Genomic DNA, 20,657 nt, shown 5'->3' with positions numbered 1-20,657 from the left:
AGATTGTGAGATTCGGCCAACTTTTTTTTTTTTTTTCCTTTTTTGAAAACGTTAAACGAGTCGACGAAAAGATTGAATTTATCTGTTGTTATCTTGTGTTAAATAATTCTGCGAGTTATTACGTTTACTGCGTGATCTTGAATAATAGGATACGTTAAATGATTTTTATTATATTAGAAATAATTAAAATTAACGGTATAAAATTATTTGTATGTATATATAAAGTGTTGACAACGTAGTTTTGAAGGATTCTATTTTAAAAGGCTGAAATAAATAGTCGATGTACAAAAACGTTATAGTTGAGATTTGTTTTATCAAGTTTATATTTATTTTATTATATTTACATTTAATCGAAAAATGTTTGAAATGAAATTTGTCGTATGCTAAAGAAGTTGATCCGATGAATATAGTTTTCCAATATCTTTTATTTCTTATGATATTCTTAAGATCATTTTGAAAAACGAATTCAATGATATTCTATTGATTTTTGAAACGAAAAGAAAATATGAATATGAATAATAAATAAATGTGAATGTGGAAATCATATTTTACAATGATATATGATCTTTTTATTATTAGTGGACGTAGAAAATAATTGTTTCCATCAATTTATCAATTTGGAAACAATTCGTTTTAAAAATTTCTCTAGAAATTGAAAAATTATTCGCTACTATAAAAAATTACATTTTATTTTCGTTTCAAGATCAACTGAAAGTCATCGTAATATAGATCGCTAGATTTGTTTTTTCAATGATTTTTCAATGACATTATAATAATGAAAAAAAAGAAATATTAAAAAGTCAAATTATATTCATAATACAATAATACAATAAATTTCGTTTGAAACATTTTTCGATAAAGACAAATAAATGACGAATTATTTCATATTTCTTATTGGCTCGTTTTATATTTTATCAGATGTAACATTTTCCAGATAAAAAACACAAATCAGGGACAGGCGCAACACAGATGTTTGATCCAGTGACACGCAGTTTCATGATGATACGCGACCATGTAATTAAAATTCCTACTCCCTCTATTTAAAGTGATCATCTCTAATAAGAGCGGGTAACGCGCGGGAAACCTCAGTTGCGACATGAATCAACGCGTATACATTCTCCGTTCACTGGTGGAATTATATTGTAAAGAGGAATATCGTCGCACAAGCGATCATTTGCAACATCGTGTAATCTAATTACACGTTGCCACAATTACTGTAATAGTCGACGAGTGAGCAACATTTGTCGATTACAATCCATTATCGGTAATAATTATCATGGTGTTTCGGTCAATTTAAATTCGATTAATATTGAAAATATATATATATATATAATATATTATACAGAATGTTGAAGGAAAAGAATCCGAGATTTTAAAGTTTGTATTATTCGAAAAATATTCTATCATATACATATTGTAAGATTGTCAATATAATTAATTATTATTAATATTATTGATTATAATATTATTGATGTATAATCAAAAATGCAAATTTTCATCGAATATGAAAAATGTTATTCCTATTATTTATTAATATTAATTCACATCTGCTCGTTATTTAAACGTTATAAAAATATGCATTATGTGTTGAAAAAATTCATTGATAATATCGAACGAACAGCTTTAGAAATTTCTTTTTTTTTTTTCAATATCTTGTATATTGTATGTTACATGTTATATAGCAAAAATTGTGATGGTATCATAATTTTATTTCGATTGTTTATCAACTGCTCTTTTTATTTTGTTTCGTTCTAGCATAATTTTACCAAATAAAATTTAGCTATTTCGAGTTATTGCAATTCGAGCGAACAGTTGAAATTTCATCAAGTTTTTATCATTTTATTATATTGTATGACTTGGAAATTTTTGATATTATAGATTTCTACAATTGAATTTGGAAATACTTTTAAACCTGCTTAAATTTTCTTCCATTATTTTTATTTTCATTTCATTGTTTCCATTATTCTATATATCCGAATTAAACGATATTTCACTCTCTCTCCCTTTATATATACCACAATGATACGTCAATCAAAATGAAACTGTGTAAAGTATTAAACGAATAAAAAAAAAAAGAAAAAAAACGGAGAAAAATTTGACCTTTTCATTGTCGAATATTATAAAAATTTTAGATCTGAATAGGTGAAAATGATTCATTCGAAGCATAATTTCTGTTCCAGAGAGTTTTAACTCGAAATAACTATCGCGCGGATTTCTGTTGCTCGTTGCTTTTAAATTGGTAGGTCGAACGATAAAAACAAGGGGAACAAGGTTAATTAGGCGCATCGTTGCGAATTAGGGAGTAAGCTAAAGAGGGCCATTTTTGACCCAGTCTCCTTCGGTAGAAAGAAACCGTAACTCTTTTATACCACGATGTTAATTAAACGAGACCCGGCGACAAGTAAACGCGATAAAATAAAGAATGAGTTTCGTGGTTCCAGTAATTAATTTTGCTATGGGCGGTAATTAAATTAGCCTCGGTCTTTGAGTGGTTGAGAGAGGGAAAGAGAGAGAGAAAAAAAAAGAATTAAAAAGAGTAAATAATTTTTAAGAATTATATCTTTCAGAATTTTTTCGTAATTTTTCCAAGTTTCGAATCAAATTGAAAAATTGTTTCGAGAGAAACGTGTATAAAGTAAGTATTGTTTTACGAAAACTTATACGGCTATTCTATATATTATCCTTTCCCCTTTATAGAATCGTTTCATATGAAGATCTATAAATTTTTTTGAAACTGCACGAAAGAAACTCCTCCGTTAAAAACGTTTTCTGCTATAAAAATATCATACGCTTCAATTTTGGAAAAATTACGAATTTTAACTTTGTACGAGTTTTAAAAATAAACTCGGTAGTCAACAATTTTGGAAAGATCGCAAATTTTAACTTTGCAGTTTAAAAAAAAAAAGAAGTAAAGTCAATAGTCAACAATTTTGGAAAGTTTTTAAAAAAAGAAAAATAAACTCCTCCCTATATATACCGAAAATAAAATAATTTCTCAAAATTTACACGCATCGCGCGATCCCTTTGAGCGAACAATCCTAATTTCGAAAGACACCCTCCACAATCATTCTTTGCAATTTTCGTGATAATGATAATTGCATCAGGCGGCGAACAAAACAGGCGGCGGTAGAGCGAGAGGCTTCGTTAGCGAACCGCGCCCTTTCACATGGAAATAACAAAACTAATAAACTTGGGAAGGACAAAGTGGAAGCCACGTTACAAGCCAGATTTACAGGAAGGTGTATACCCAGGAAACGGAGGAATCGCGCACTCGCTTCCAGGATGACAGGATTAACGCCTGGCTCGGTGTCTTCCGGGTTAAGACGAGTGCAACGTACAAACGCGATTCAATCTATCTACGAACCAACCAGTGTTTCACTTTTTTTGCCCAAATAACGAGACGAGCATGATGTATGAACCCTAGGAGCAACGAGAATCCAGTGGAAGAGAACCAAGCGAGGCAATGAAATTTTTAATCGTAGATCATGGTTGTGGGTTTATTATCGTAGGATTATGAATCGATTATGAATAGATTGGTACGAAAGAATTAAAACGGGTTCCTCAAAAATTCGAGAAAATGAAAAAAGTTGTTAATTCTCGATTGGATATGAATTATCCGCGAGTGGTTGTTCTAGATAAAAATAGAATTTTTTTGTCCATGAAAATCGTGATCGAACATAGTTAAGAAAAATTTTCAAATTTTCGATTTCATATTCACTCGAAGACGAAGCGTTAAATGAAAAAATTTTATCACTTTCTAATGTTTATTTTTTCACATAGCACAATCCATACAAAAAGTCAAATCGTTTCAAACTAAGTCATCGATTTTAATTTTTCAAATCACAATATTTGTCTTCAATATACAAATAAAGAAAAATTGATTTTAATGATATCTCTAAAAAAAAACTACTTCTATTGAGTAATCTTTTGCATAGTAATACAAGTCATGTATATCGCTTCCATCATCGCCATACTTGATAGATATGAATATCGTATGTACAAACTCAACTCATCGAAAAGTTATTCGTCGATATTATATTGCTGTGTGAAAAGGGATTTTGAGTTTGAATAAGCAACCGTAGCGTAAATTAGAGGTCTCCAAAGGAGTCTCGGAGAGCGATGATATCGATACCCGGATTTGTCGAAAATACTAATAACTAGTCGATTTAACTAGGAGATTTTCCATTGGAAATATACATTTTTCAAAATGTGCGATCATCAGCAACGTTTCGATTTTAGATTTTGAAATTCTTAAGGAATTCGCCTCTTGGAATAAAATTAATATGATCTGATTCAGTCATTCTCGATCTAATTTTATTCCATAACATCCAATGTTTTTTAATAATTTTTGGAAAAATTAATTATTATTAACAGACATGCAAACTATGAAATTAGATTTCGTATAGATTCTGTTATTTATAATGTATATATATAGGTATATATATTATTCATCTTTGGAGATATACAAAAATTTCCATTGAAATTACAAACAATTCAAGTTCGCATTAGATGAAATGAGACGAGAACAACGCGATGCAACAAAGATGCCCAACGCAAACTTTAAACATTTATAATACAACAAATAAACTTCAATTGAAAATTTATACATTGGTATACACCAATTCGTATCATTTCGATCCTCCAAAGATATATGCATGTACGTGGAAATTGCTATATATTAGAGAACTGCTTCATAATTGATTCATCAGCCGTTGTATACATCGCGAAGAAATTATCAGATCGAGTATCATTTCAGTAAATATTTGCTTTCAGGGGAAATTAAAACCTTACGCACGAGCGCCATCTGTAGAAAAGATTTAAAACCAAACTCAACTACGCTGCTACGCTCCTATTCGATCTAACTCAAGGATAGATCGAGTTAGGTTAGATTAGATTTTTTGCGGCAGATTGACTCTTCTTCCTCTCGCTCTTCGTATTGAAGTTTTAAACTCCCCCAAAGTCAATATTTACGCGAGCTTCTCAAATCCACGTGGATATACCTTTTCGATAAATTCGCAAAAACTTTCGCCTGTATCTTGTCTGTATTTCAACTGTATACTGGATATCTCGATTACATTACACAAATACATTTTAAATGGCCTCTTTTCTAGATTTCCAAGAATTCAAGGTTGATTTTTTTCATATACAAAGAAATCTATTGATTCATAGATATGTCTTAATAATTAACGAGATAAATTAATAAAATAATTTTTAATGTATAAAATTAATTTTTATTTTTATTATTTTTGAAAAAGTAAAATAGATCTCTCAATACAACGATGTAATTTATTTCTTAATGAAGAAATATTTTTTATTATTTGTAAAAATAATCCTTTTTTTTTACGTATTGTTAAATTACATTTTATCTTTTAAAATTCTCAAAAAGAAAAAATTACTTACTGCGGAGTAAGATTAGTTAAAAACACGAAAATAATTGGGAAATTGTCTCTGCAATGTCTCGATCCTTTTGCATAATATACAATCGTTACGTTGAAACTAACATTGATAAATTTAATTAAGAAATGATTGAAAAAAATATTTATCACATGTAATTAACAAAAAAAATGAAAGCTTCTAGACATGAACTAACTCAACATGAAATAATTCGATACATTCAATATATAGTCCTCCTATTGATTTGCATTGTTCTCGTTTCACAAAAAAAATTTCTCATCTCGTTGAAACAGCTAATTCTACATTCCAAGGAAATGCTCGATCTATCTTCTATTAATGGACGTGTTGATTACGCGTTTACGCATACCTAGTAAAACAATGGGAACACGTACTTCAAAAGCGACTATGGTGACTTGAACCTAACAACTTTGTTAGGTTCCAAGTTCCCGTTAGTAAACTACTAGCCTTCCTCCCCTTCTCCCCAATCATGCATCTTCATTAAAACGTTTAATTGTTGTGATACGCGATAATAATATATGGGACAACGCAAGACTATAATTTGACTACGAATACGATCGTGCATTATTGAGATTACCAAATTTTTATATTTTTCTTTGCGTATATGTGATGAAAAATCACATAAGAAAAGAAAATTACATAAGAGAGTTGAAAAAACATTTTTTACGAAAAAAACTTAACCTAAAATCTAATAAATACAAATATGCAGTTTCATTCTTATAACATTTTTCTTTTTGTGTCTAATACCCAAAATTTAGCAAAATTGAAAATGTTGAAGCTCACTTTTAATAATAATTTTTCAAATTCGTTCACGAATCGATTTTATTTATATCTATATCTACAATCTTTTACAAGGATTCTTTTTCGATGTAATGTAAATAGCAAATAAGTTCGTAAAAACTATTTATATCAAAGTTTCTTTGATCGATCTTTTTCAATTACAAAAAAATCGACAAATTCGTCAAATTTATAAGTTCTTTCCAAGGATATTCAATTATGATAATGCAAAGAAGAGAGACTGAAACTGTATCATGCAACTAAATTGAATCGACAAAAGAAATAAAATGAAATATAAATATATATATATATATAGACTGTTTCTTACTTTAAAAATACAAAGTTTATTTTTAAAGTTTTACTTTAAAAATTAAAAATAAAAAATTTTCATGATGTAAAATTATAACGAAAATAGTGTTAACAATATTTTAAATTCTAACAAATAACACTAGAAAAAGGAATTTAGAATTTACTCAAGTGTATCGAAAAATTGTACGACTTGACAGTTAAAAAAGTATTTTTTGATTTTTCAATCAAAATCGTTTCTTATCTATTATCTCGATTAATGTTGTATTATTTCCCTGATAGTCTCCAAAAATTCATTTATTGGAACAATCCCCCTAATTATCTCGGTTAATGGGGATTGCAGTACAGTACTAAAATTTAATATCCTTCAAATTAAATACGCAGAATGGAATAAGAAAAAACCGGAAACAGAGATAATATCCATAATTCCAAGGTATATCGCGACGAATTAAACCGATTATTAAAGGCGGCAGCATGCCCGAAGAATATAAAACCTATTTTTGTACCATTGCCAAGTTGTGTCTCTTAAGAAGGCAATCACGATCCCATCGAACATTACATTCTATTAAAGTAAGACTACCTCACCTCGCTCTACCGCTGTCCTTTCTTTATAGAAACGCGAATTTTCAACCGCCCTCGACAATCCCTTACGACCTGAATTTCTTCTTTAGAAACGTTCACGTGTACTCTCGGTCTCCAAATTATGCCAACTCTCTGTTTCTCGGCTCATGTCTATTCAAAGAGCTTTTTTCTGCGTTTAAAAAAATTTCTCTGTAAAAAATAATAATATTAAAATAAAATTTAAATATCGATAACAAGAAAAACACGTAGAAATTTTATCTTATATATAGAAATTTATATATTATATTTATTTTAATATTTATCCATAATATTATATTTCAAAAATTTTTTTATTTAATTTTAAATAAGATTATGCGCAATTTTATTACAACTTAAAACGGTATATTCTAGTTTATTCACATTGTTAATAATATTTATAATTAATAACAGCCAAAAAATAAAAATTGATGAAGAAAAAATTTTACCTGTACAATATTGTTAGGAAGAATATGATGTGAGCCATTTTCAAATGGATAAATGAGTAGTTGAGAGAACTTTATTATTTTCGATATTGTCATTGTTAATTTTAATTTTATTTTTTCAAATTCAGAATAATTTTAATTTTAAAAAAACTAAAACTGCATATGTCCGTATCTCCGAATAGAACAAGATATTAGATCGTTATTTTAAATATTGAAATAAAATTTTTAATTGTATATATGATTTTTTTTTGTTTTTTTATTCGTCGTAAAAGTATAGTTAAATAAGTTTATTAATTACAGAGTTATAAACTTCCAACTAAACTTCCTTTTTTTATAGGTTTCTCCTCAACGATTTCAAAGAGAATAAAAGTTCAATTTAATTTCGCTCGAAAATAACTTGGAAATAAGATTTCTTTCGAATAACGCTTGTCTTTGGAACGCATTAGTTATGCTCCAAATATTTAACGACTGACAAAAAGATGTTTTTGCAATATTTTTGCACAGAAGAAGAAACAATGTATTACACGTAGCCTCTAAATTAAAAAAGTTAATTAAAACGTTCCAAGGTCATCGCGTTCTTGCACTCCTTTTGTTTCCCAATTGTATTCACCGGACAAGGACCGTCCAATTGGCGCGACCTTAATCTAGTTTCCTCGAGATTTTCGAGCAATTTCATCCCCTTTGTAATCGCCGTAAAGACGTTACCAGTCGTACAAATTGAATAGCTGATAAGAATTATTTTAATTTTAATTATTATTTTATAATTTTACGATAGATGAAATTATTTTTTCATATAATTATTTAATAATTATAATATTTTACGTACATAAACATTTTCATGGAAAATTTAAATCTATCGAATGAATATATATATGTTCGATCTCGATATTTGAGTAATTCATTATTGAACCACCGTTTATTTATAACAAATTACTAAATTACTAGTATAACAATTAAATGATCAAATAAACAATTCAATTAATGGACTGCTTATGTTTTCTAAAAGAAAAAAAAAAAATGAATCCCAACGGATGTGCATTCAACCTAGAAGTCAATTACCTAATTGGATACGAAGGAAGAAAAATACTTGGTCCATTAACTTAAGAATACTCGATCCATTAACTTTATGAGGATTCTCAATTGACAATATTTAAACTTTTATACGATGTATTTCCTATCGATTCTATGCTCGACCGGTAACAGCAATGACCTTGCTTCTATTTTTAACTCTTCTTCATATCTAGATATCCAGATAATGTCACACAGTTTTAGATCATTTCTAACAATATAATACCTTTTTTTTAGAATACTTTTTTCGTGTTATTTTTTGTGTATATGTGTATTCAAACAAAATGTTCTTAAAAATTTTGTTCATTGATATAACGAGAAAACTTTCAAAGATCGAAGTTGCATAAAAATGTGAACGTAAAAACTCTGTCGTGGTAAAATTTTTTTGACGACATTTCTTATATTCTCTCTTTCGTACTTTGATAAATAAATAAATAATATAAAAATTGCATTGTTGTTTTTCAAGAATTAAAAATATATATATAAATAAGAAAAATAAATAAAAAAAAATCTTATATCAATGAATAATATTATTTGCATAAACTAGAAATTTCAATGTGAATTATTTAATTTAATTCATCTAATTCTGACTTTAACAAAAGTATAAAGTATGAGTAAAATTATACATAAAATACAAAAATTTCAGCATTTTTTCGTATATTGCGTGCATTGCATGCATATTTTCCTTTTTCAATTTTTTTATAAAAAAGTGATGAAACGTTAAAAATTAAATTTTTTATAAAAAGTTTTTCTTCACCTCGCGCTATTACAAAGTTATATCTATTTAAAAATAGAAAAAAAATTTCATGAATATGTAGAAAATAAATGCATTATATTTTATCTTTTCAATAATTAAATATCTTTTTTCTTCTTAAATATAACATCGTAATAATACGAAACAAAAAAAGAATCGCATTCAAAATACAAAAAAAATCTTCTTGAAAAAATTCATTTTCATCAAACCTTCGTTAACAATTTATCGAACCAACATGATATTTCTTATAACGTCAAGATCAATTTCTCGACTCACTGTATTCGTACCAATGATATCGTTGCAAGCGTGTTTTGCAAGTAGGCGATTCGGTTGCTTATTGCTGATTGCCGCTTATTGTCTCGATGCGAAGCTTACTTCGAAGCAGCAATATTCCGTGATTGGTTTCGACCGATTCTCAAACACGAGCGAAAAGAAATTTTATTTCGAACTTGGAATAAACCGTGGGAACAGTTTTTCATGTGAGAAAGGGAGTGGAGTGGACGGTAGAAAAGAGAGGAAAAGATAGATAAGAGAAATGAGACACGCGAAATGGCTGGAAAGATAAGAAACGTTCGTGGAATCTCCGGTTGACTATTTTTTGGCGATAAAAATATTAGTCGAGCGTAAAAGCGAAATTATTAAATTTTTTAATCGAATGTTTAATCACTGGATCTATATGTAAAATACTATATAATAAATACGATTAAGTTTTCTATTTAAATTGTTTTCGAGTGTAAATATTTGATAATTCATTCACAATTTTACTTTGCAAGAGTTGATTTGATTATTTAATGGAGTAGATATCAAAAACGTAAAATTGTGAAACGTCGAAGCGTTTTTGATTAAAATTTATTCTCAAGTATATTATAAATAATTATTTTTCGAAGCAGTGTTCTTCTTTTTATCCACATTTCATTTCTACAATATCAAATGATATGAAATATTATGTACTTGGATCTAATTAATTAGTGGAAAATGGTAATAATAAATTTAAACCTTTAATAAAATCAATTAGCGCGATATCTATATAATTTTACAATGGAATATATTTATACCGGAAAGAAAAAAATAAAGCGTGAGATTAAAAATAGATTTTAAACATATTTAGTCTTTTATAACAATTTGAGCATTTTTATGAAATCAAAAAGTCTTCGTTGTATGTGATTTTAAGATATTTATATTTATTTATTGTAATAAAAATTTCTACGAATTTTTAATTTCTTAGATATAATATATTTACATTATATTTATATTGTATATTATAATCAATATATGTGTACTTTTCCAAATAAAAATAAAGTTGTTTCCAAGCTAATAATTTTCTTTTCATCCAAAGTTCTTAAATATAAAAGAAAAATATAAGGATTAGATTAAAATAAATAGAAATATTTCTATGTTAAATAAAATAATTGCAAAGACTACTAATAATTATTTTCTTAGATATTTGTCTATCAACGAAATATTATAAAATCCCAATGTATACGGTATACATGTTGAACGAGAAAATAAAAAAAAAGAAGCTTCCCTATCTTTAGCTTCCCTCTTTTTTTCTTTCGGTGTGAGTACTTTTTCTTATAGTTAATTAGTTTTCTCGTTAGTTTCGAATCTTTGTCGTTGTAAGTAATATTTCTGGAGAAAAAGAAAGAAAAGTTAATCTTCAATTAACCAAGATTCATGTAGTCGGCGGCATTTCTTGGATCTTCTATTCGCAGTGCGGATAAGCGAAAGTTTTACGATTGCACTAGATATCACAGAAAAATTCTCAGTACGGTGTTAAACTGTTTTTTCGCCATTTTCTATATTCCTTATTTTCCTATAATCGCATCGATACTTGCAACCATAGATTAAAATGTTTAAAATTTCGTAAAATGAAATATCGTAATGGTTCTTTTTTTTTTTTTGGTCATTTGGTATTATTAAATGGTATTGTTAAAATGTGTTAGAGATATCAAATAAATTTCTTTCGTTTTGCACACGTGCGTTTTGTTTTTTGATCAGTGGTAATTAACTAAATTATTATAGCTCCTGGCTGTAATAATAATTTTTCAAAATTTTCCCTGTCTTTAGTAAAATTTAAATATCCAAATGAAATTTAATTGTAAATTTTATTAATCATTAATACATTAAATACATAATAAATAATAATTTTCATATTACGATACAATTTTCATATTTACGATAATATTTTATTATTTTTTAATATATTTCTGTGGTCAAACAATTTTTCCAATATAAATCCAATTGAGAATATCTGTAGTTTATTTAAAATTCTTGTAAACAATTGTACGCTACTACATTAATTAATTAAAAAAAAAATTGAATCTTTCGCAAAAAATATTCATGCATACGAAGCATGCTGAAAAGAATCAAAGTAAAATGAAGAAACACAAATTATTAATATACATATATACGCGCGCGCACGCGCGTGTGTATTTTAATGAAAATTAAGAATTTTATTGAAAACACGAAAAATGTTGAAAATTGTGAGTCTTAATTTTTTGATCAGCTGTATGTTTTGTATTGATCATAAAAAATGTTTAATTTTTATGTGATACATTTGATCAAAAATTGCAAAATTAGATTATTCTATGCAAAATCGATCTTTTCGACTTTAACATCAGGAATTTTCTTCAAACTCGGATACGTAGATCATATGAAATTACAGAAATTTCAAGTCTGTTTTAAACTCACTTACTAGACATTAGTACCAATAGTACTAGACATAGTACCAATTATGAGGTTTAAATCATTATTTTGCTGATTCTAAATTTACTCAACAAAAAATTTACTCAATAAAAAGTTTCGAATTATGCAAATTATGCAGATTTTCATTAGATCGGCCTGGATTTATGATTTAATCTTTTTTGAATAAAATGTTTTTTTTTATATAATTTTATTTTAAAGAAATTTGCAGAAAAAGAATTTATTTAGAAAAATAATAATTGTATTTGGATTAGTTGGATTTAACAAATAATTTAAATTAAAAATCCATAAATATAGATTTTCTGAATGTAAATGAAAATTGCAAAATACAAAATTTTTTATTTTTTAAACAAATTTAAAAAATTAGAATTGCTCGCAAATTTTATTATTAATTAATTTGTCACATTTGAACATACAAAATATTTGAACCAAAATATCGATAATATTCCAAAATAAGATAATATTTTAATTAAATAATCTATAAATCGTTGTTATAAATTTAGTTACGTGATAAACATGGCAATGATCGAAGCATCTATTTTTTTTACCTCGACTCAAATTCAAGATTCGATATTTCGTGAATTTGTATTAAAAATCAATGAACGAATTCATTTAAATGATAAATAGAAAGAAAAAGATAGATATAAAACGAAATATGAAACAATTTTATACTGTAACACTACTTTTTCAGAGAGATTCACGGTTCCATTTCGTTACTGAGACTGATTACATTGAATAAAATATAGCACGAAAAATAACATATTAGAAAATTTATCGAGACGAAGGGATAAGAAGAGCTTTGTCCAAAAATTTAGGTCATCGTGTTAAATTCTATTTCGTTTTGATGAAACTCAGAATAATATTTTCTTTTTGGATTTGCAAATCTCATTTGGACGTTTAACAATGATACTTCTATTAAATATTGAATAATATTGGAGAATTTAATGCACTTTAAACAGATTGTATTTGTTTTTTAAACATTCTGTAATGACCGTACCGGCTTATTTTTAACATCTCGTTCAGATAAAGAGACATAATGATGAAGCAACATACACATAAAAATTCATTAAAATATTAAACGAATATCTCAATGTTAGCTAATCTCGAAAAAAACAGAAATTTCTGCATGAAAGTTAGTATCTTTTCTTTCTATCTTTGGAACAATTTTTTATATTTTGGAATTTTGAAATTATTTTTAATTCCCTAAAAAGAACTTCAATTAAAAATCTATAGAATATAAAAATAGAGATATGTCTCATAAATCGCAACAACAATCTCATTCAGAAACATGGTTATTGTTAGATGTGGACACATGACATTGTCTGCAGACAGTGTGCATATATTGTCCGTGAACAGTTGGATGATGACACTAGATATGCATGTAGACTGTTTATAATCAATGTTTCTTACTCTAGACGAAGTAAAATTTATTCTATGATATCTATTTTATATTAAAGATGTAATATTTTTTATATTATCAGCCCCTATCATAATTGAACTAAAAAGAGTTATCGGTAGATAATTCTTTCAAAAACAAATTAGATATATTATAATGGTAATTCGTATTGATATTATGTGTTTAACATCTCTACATTACAAATAACATAATAATATGTAATATAATAATAACATAATAATAACATAATAATAATTTCATGTAATTTGTAAAAATCATAAAATTTATTATTAGTAAATTATTATGGATCCTGTGAAGCAAATTTTATAGAACAAATATTAGAAATTAATTCATAACGATCTATTGTATTTAAGTTGTATTATTAATTTATTTTAAATCATCGATTTAATTATTTTCATAAATTTTCTGTAAAATATGTATATATTTATGATATAAGTGTTTAGGAAGAAAGCATGTTCTACGACATATTTACATGCACAAACTAAGCAGATATCATCAAATATCAACACAGTATATAAAGAGAATAAAGAAACAATGGTCCCTATGCGTTTTTAAACAAAAAATAATCTGAAAATAAAAAATGCAGGCAATTCTCATCGATTCTTAAAAATTTCATAGAGAATTGTATAGAATATGAAAATTCATGTGTACATTACAATTATCTTGCAATTTAAATGTGCTATTTAAGACTACAGTTCATCGAAAGAATCAAATAAATAAATTCTTAAGATTTTAAAGACATGTTTCGTTGTTCAAATGATTTATGGATTTGTCTCATAAACATTTTGAAATAATTTTTAATCCTCTTGAAAAAATGGAACGCTCCAAAACGAAATATACTAATTTAAGCATATTTATATTAAATACTTAAAAACGTTATTCGCAACAAATAAACATCTATAGATATTATTTGTAAAAAGTTAAATTCAGATTAATTTAATTTTGACGAATAAATAACTTTAATTGTATAATTTTACAATGTAACTTTTCTCAATTTATTCAAATAATCAATATTTTTTATTTCTATATTTTTATCACATATTCCTAAACATATGAATTAACCGTATCATTGTACTGTATGCTAATAGTCTATTCATATTAGGATAAGTAAATCATTTACCGAATCAATTGCTGTCTTTTGTAATATCACACATATATTTTATATATGAACACGTATATTTTATATATGTTAAATCATCAATTCATTTATTTTTGATATTCGGTTCTATCGGCGATCGAAACGACCACCAAATTATTATGTGAATAAATTGTAAAATAAAACTATGCAGATATCCCAACAGCATATTTATATTAATGATCTTTATTCTTTTATACATATGAGAAAAAATACATATGAGAAAAAATAAACATTCAAATCGTGCAATATACAAAAAAAAATAGATAGAATTATTAATTATGAATTATTTCGTGTTACAAATAATTTACAAGTAAATCCAAAAAAGTTAAATGATTTTTAGTGGAAAGTGATTTTTATGGAATCATGTGAATACTATTTTAGATAAAATGATCGAATCTGCTATAAAATGTATCCACCATATCCGCGATCTAAAGAGGATAGTTCCATTTCAAAGTCGAATCCTCAAATTCGTGTCGATTAGCAAATAATGTATATAAATGAAAAATTCTGTAATTCCAATATATAAAAAAAAAGTAATTTTAAGAAAAAAAATTCACACATCTTACAATTTTTCAATTAGATAAAATTAAATTAATATGCAGAAGGAAAAAAGAAAAAAAAAAAATTAAAGTTAGCAAGAATCTAACTTTCTCATGAAATCGAATGATTTCATAATTATTTCAAAACTGTCTCCATTTAAAAAAATAAGTTAGCATTATGAAAATAATCATGCCTAGTCTTTGCATCTTCGCTGACAAAAATAATAGAAATTTACGAATCTTGATGAGTTGTCTTCGATATTCTTGATCAAGAAAGCATAGAAAACGAAGTGTATAATTATAGTGAAGAATTTTATGTTTCTACGCGCGGTTTCTACGTCGATATCTCTTTAATTATATCACGTTGCAGTTTAACGTGAAAGGATTAATGAACTCGTTACGGCCGCTTCTTCTTCCGAATAGAAAATCAATTTCAAAGTTGTTCTATTAACGTATGCCGATAGGGTGTTACCACCGAAGAAAGAAAAAATTTTTTCATTTTTTCACGCGATCGCAAGATAAAGAATAAAAGTAGAAAGAATGTATAAAAAATTAATTTAGCAATCGACACATTTCATTAGTTTAACATGTTCGAACGCAAAATAAAATTCCAAACGTGAAACAAAAGTAAAATAAAAAAAAACGTGTTTTTCTATTTTCAAAATTTATCAAATCTAATTATTCTAATAAAATTAGAGCGCGAGAGTTAATAACATCTATGAATATCCAATACGAAAGACGAATTAAAAGAGATATCACAACATAACGAACACAAAAAAATAATCAGTTTCGTGAAATATGGAAAAAATAAAAATTTCAAAAAGTAAAGAAGCGTTGATTGTATTATCGAAGAATTTTTCCTCTATGCGTTCCATCGCGAAGCGTTTGGTAAATGCGTGACCAATACTTTTCGAAAGATTTAAACTCGTTTATAACGAACACGCAACTTATTTGAAGACCAATTGTCACGAAAAACGTTAGATGGATAAGGTTAGAAATGAAAAATTTGCTTCGTATAACATTGCAGACTTGACGAGATAACGCACGTGGTCACACATCATATGTATATTTACACAATTATAAACATTAAAAAAATAAATAATATTAAATATGTATGATATAAACAGAAACAATTTCTTATCATGTAATCCCAGTGGTCACCTACAATCGTTTTACTAAATATTGGACATGAGATACACGAATAATAATCTAACGCTTCTTGGATATCGACGCAATAAAGTATCGATGTTAAATCGATAGGTCGAAATCGAAACTGTTCAATGTTTTGTCTTGTAAAAAGCTATCACGAATGACTCGCGACAATACAATTTTTTTAAGGATATATTAATGATATGGCACACGTGTCCACCGATTGTGCTTGGCAAATAAAAACAAATTTGCACTAACCTTGAACGTATCCCAGTAGAAAAAGGGTGCAGAGAATCCAGTTTCGTATCATCGTATTCATGATCCGCTGGCATTTGACACTTTACTCACAGTAGAGTGCACTTCTTAGTCACTAACTGATCTTCATTCGTATCACGACCACATTCACACACTGTGTCGTTGGCACACGGTAATCCACGACTACGTTCACCACGTCGTTTCTAGAAAATGGGAGATCGATCGTGATCTCGAATATATCGAGAGGAAGAATCGCAACGTGCGTTAAAACTGGTACGACGCCAGATGGCACACTGTTACCGACCTTCCTCGACGATCAACGAAAGCAAACTGAACCACCGTTCGCTATCCAAGTTCGTATCCACCGGATTCCCTCTCTTCGTCCCGCGCCCGCTTCTAGCGCCACCATACCTGCACTCCATATACCCGAGCCCTCCCCACCATCACCGCGAATCCTGCCCGACACTCTCACCCTCTCTTGGTCGTCTCTCACCCGAAACCCCACTTGACGCTTCCGACAACCCGTTTGCATCGTCTTCCTCGCTCATTTTTCCCTTCAACCCTCTTTTTAACCAACCTTATCGAATCCCGCCGATGTCATAGTCCCTTTTCCTTGCCCTCCCCTTATTCTTAGGCGTCAATTTATCGTGTTTTTAAATTATCGCGCCATACGAATCATCTCTCTTTCTTTCTCTCTTTCTCTTTATTTCTAAATGGAGCTCATGCCAATTATCTTCGAACCGCAAAAGGGTCATTGCCTCGAACTAGATTATACACGAGAAACGATTGTTTGTATCGCTAATTTGGCCGATAAGAACCGTTTGGATTGTGCATCGCGCAATTTGATAGTGATTCTGCTGTAATTCTTCCGTTTTACGAAATTAGAAGGAATGATACTTTACGATGTGATTATTAAGAGAATCGATAATTTTTTGACTTGCACGATTTTGTGATTATCTTTGCAATCATCTACGATAATTTTATAAGAGCTTCTATTTATTCATACTACGGTAGAAAAATGTTTTTAATTACACGATCTTTTCTATGATTTTTATTTTTCCTGTAATTTTTATAACAGACAGACATCGTTATTTATTCTCTTTTCTTTCTTCGAAAAGCCATTTTTAATTATCGATTTTCTTGTCAATATTTAATCGATAATCGCTATTAATGTCGATAGAAAACCTTCATTAAATACCTTATAAACTCATTATATTCTTTTTTTAAATACCTACTATTTACCAAAGTTTGCTCAAGACTTATTTACTTAATCTTTTCTTTTTTTAACGTAATATCGCGCTATTTTATAGAGAAAATTGTAAATATTCTTAACTAAAATCTCGATTTCTAAAAATAGCTTGCTGTTGGTAAATTCATATTTGCACGATATTTTGTATTTTACGATTTGAAAATTCTATTTATTTTTCCTTTCTTATATGAAAGAATTTATTATCCGAATTTTACGAAAATTTATACTTGATCCATACCTTCAGCTTTTAGGATGCAATCGATATGTGGAAAGCAGTTATTCCAATTTGTCAACGTTTCTAAATATCATAAATTTCCGATTATTGATGCTGAAATGCGTTCGATGCTTCAATGTTTAATTTATTTCCGATGTTATCACTAAAGTAAACTAGAAAGGATATTATTCGAATAATATACGATAAATTTCATCTAAAATTAGAAATAGAACGAGAAATAGATGAAAATTTAGATTCAATAAATTTTATTTATTTTTCATTCTGATTTATTCATTACGATTACTTAAAATATAATTGTACATGATTAAACAGATAAATTTTTAAAACACAGTTTTATTTTGCATTTCAATTATTGTAAAAATATTAAACAATAATTATGTATTTAAAAAAATAATTTTATATTAAATAAGAGAATGTGTTAATAGATTTTCTTTATTAAATGATAATCAATTAAGATTTGTATAAAATGAAATATGATAAAAATAATAGTTCTATTTTAATATATAATATATAAATTTCAATCAATCAACATTTTTGTATACCAATTTTTATGTTTGATTCAATTTCTAGAATCGATTTTCTAAATTTGTTCCACGAATATATTAAAATCCTTTAGATTAATGCAATGAGTGCACGTAGAAACGTTTTAAAATATTCCCAATTTTTATTGGACAAATTCATTGAAAATCTATTATTTATAAAATATAAAGCGCTTGCTAAAATTGAATATCCTATCCAAAAATATTTTTATCGATTTTTAAAACGCAAATTTCTTATTTTGGCTTATAGAATCTTCCACTTAAATTTTTGAACATCTAACCGAAAATACTATAGATTTATACTGGACGAAACACGCAAAAAAAATATAGACAAATAAAAACGATGTATGTTTATACACAACAGACTCTCTATTATTTCGTTGAAGCACTATTGGATCACTGTTAAAAAAATCTTGAATATCGCATCGATTTTAGCCAATCCTTTCGACCACGCGAAGCCGGTTAGGAAAATTCCAGTATTAAACCACTCGCGTGCATCCATTAACGATTCGTTATATCTTTTTTCTCCTTTTTTTACGAATTTGGTATTTTCATTATATATCTGGATCGATTCGATAGTTACGTTTCCTTCTATTTTTCCTCCGCCTTTTATTCGCAGAGTTTGACAATCTCGAAATAATCGTGGCATTTCGTAGACAATGTCGAGCGTTTTTATCCTATTCTAGAAAAATGGCGGTTCCCTGGAATGGGATCGAGGACGATTCCGTTTAAATTTAAAGATCCCCTCGATGACAAGCTTTCAAGAGCATCTCGCCCCGGAACGAAAAGCGGAATACTTAAAAATAAAGAATTTTTGAGAACCCGATTGTCGATGCAAGAACGGTATTGACGAATTTGTCATTCTCGTTCAATGCTTCGGGTATTTTCTACGCGAATCCTGACGCTGACAGCTTTTTACTGCTTCTCGCGGATTCGATCACGAATCGTTCTTCTTCTTTATTTTTTCCCTTTTCGATCCCGCTTCTTTCATGCCTCGTATGAATTCTCTTAACTTGAAAACGCGTTTAATAGACACGTATCATCCTTGGATATTTATAAGGAGAGGCAACAGAACGTTCAATCGTTTAAACAAATTTTGTTCTGCAAAGAGAAGAATTTTCAGTTTTAATTTTCAGTTAAGAATAAATTTTAAGGAAATAAATTTGATCGTGTGTCGAGTAATTGAATTCTTGGATGAAATTTGTTTTAAAAATAATTGTTTCAAATAACATAAATCACGATCCATTTGATGTATTTTAATTCGTATTTCTTATCTGTGATCAATTATATTAATTCAAAGGACAAATATTTTTGGAAATATATATAAATACTTCAATTTTTTAATTGAAAATTTGTTTCTGGAATAACATTTAAAATTAAATGTTGAACAATAAATTTTACAATTTTAATTACGTTATTGAGAATAAGTCAATAGTAATAATATAAACATTTGATGTTGAATGTTGAGAATATATATATTTTCATCAAAATTAAACAACAAGTAACGACGGCAAATAATAAATAATTCATCTCGTAAAACGTCAAATGAATCATTTAATTGCAAATACCATTAATTTACTTTTCATATGAATTGTTTCACGAAGTATTTGTAATTTCATAAATACTTTCCAAATAATTTTTTAAAATAATTTTAAAATAATATTACTTAAAATTCCTTTCAATATCTAATATGTGATATTCTAATAATGAATATTTGTTTTCCCTATGTCGTAAAATATTAAATACGAATTTTTTATAAAATTTCTGATAATCGATAGGAAATCTGATTTTTTTAAATAATATTCTGCATAAAAATAATATTTTAAAATATAATATCTATAAATTAAAAATAGCAGTGAAATATACATTAAGACATTGAATATTATATTTATGAAAAAGATATAAATTAAATCGCAGAAAATATTCTTTTTGATAAAAGAAAGGTATTCAAAATAAATTCTTTTTTATGGCATTTCATACTTTTGTCTTTTTTTTTACTGAAAACAAATTTGTAGGAATCATATTTATTTTAAATGTTATTTATAATTTATTTATATTAATTTTAAAGTTAGA

The 20,657-nt window shown here is 27.5% G+C and overlaps 1 protein-coding gene across 2 annotated transcripts in view; it reads right to left on the bottom strand.

Annotated features, from left to right (window-relative positions):
* The window catches only part of LOC102679326, a 429,386-nt gene extending 412,478 nt beyond the window's left edge, over window positions 1-16,908 (bottom strand). For both annotated transcript variants that reach the window (XM_006614941.2, XM_006614942.2), the window contains exon 1: window positions 16,565-16,908. In XM_006614941.2, the coding sequence (XP_006615004.1) occupies window positions 16,565-16,625 (61 nt within the window). In that variant the 5' untranslated portion in view covers window positions 16,626-16,908. The remainder of the gene's footprint in view (window positions 1-16,564) is intronic.
* Between the last annotated feature and the right edge of the window lie 3,749 nt (window positions 16,909-20,657).

Source organism: Apis dorsata, unplaced genomic scaffold (genome assembly GCF_000469605.1).
Source record: "Apis dorsata unplaced genomic scaffold, Apis dorsata 1.3 scaffold_204, whole genome shotgun sequence".
NCBI classification, from domain to species: Eukaryota; Metazoa; Arthropoda; class Insecta; order Hymenoptera; family Apidae; genus Apis; species Apis dorsata.
Note: the sequence above shows the minus strand (reverse complement) of the source record. Positions and strands in the feature narration are given on the sequence as shown.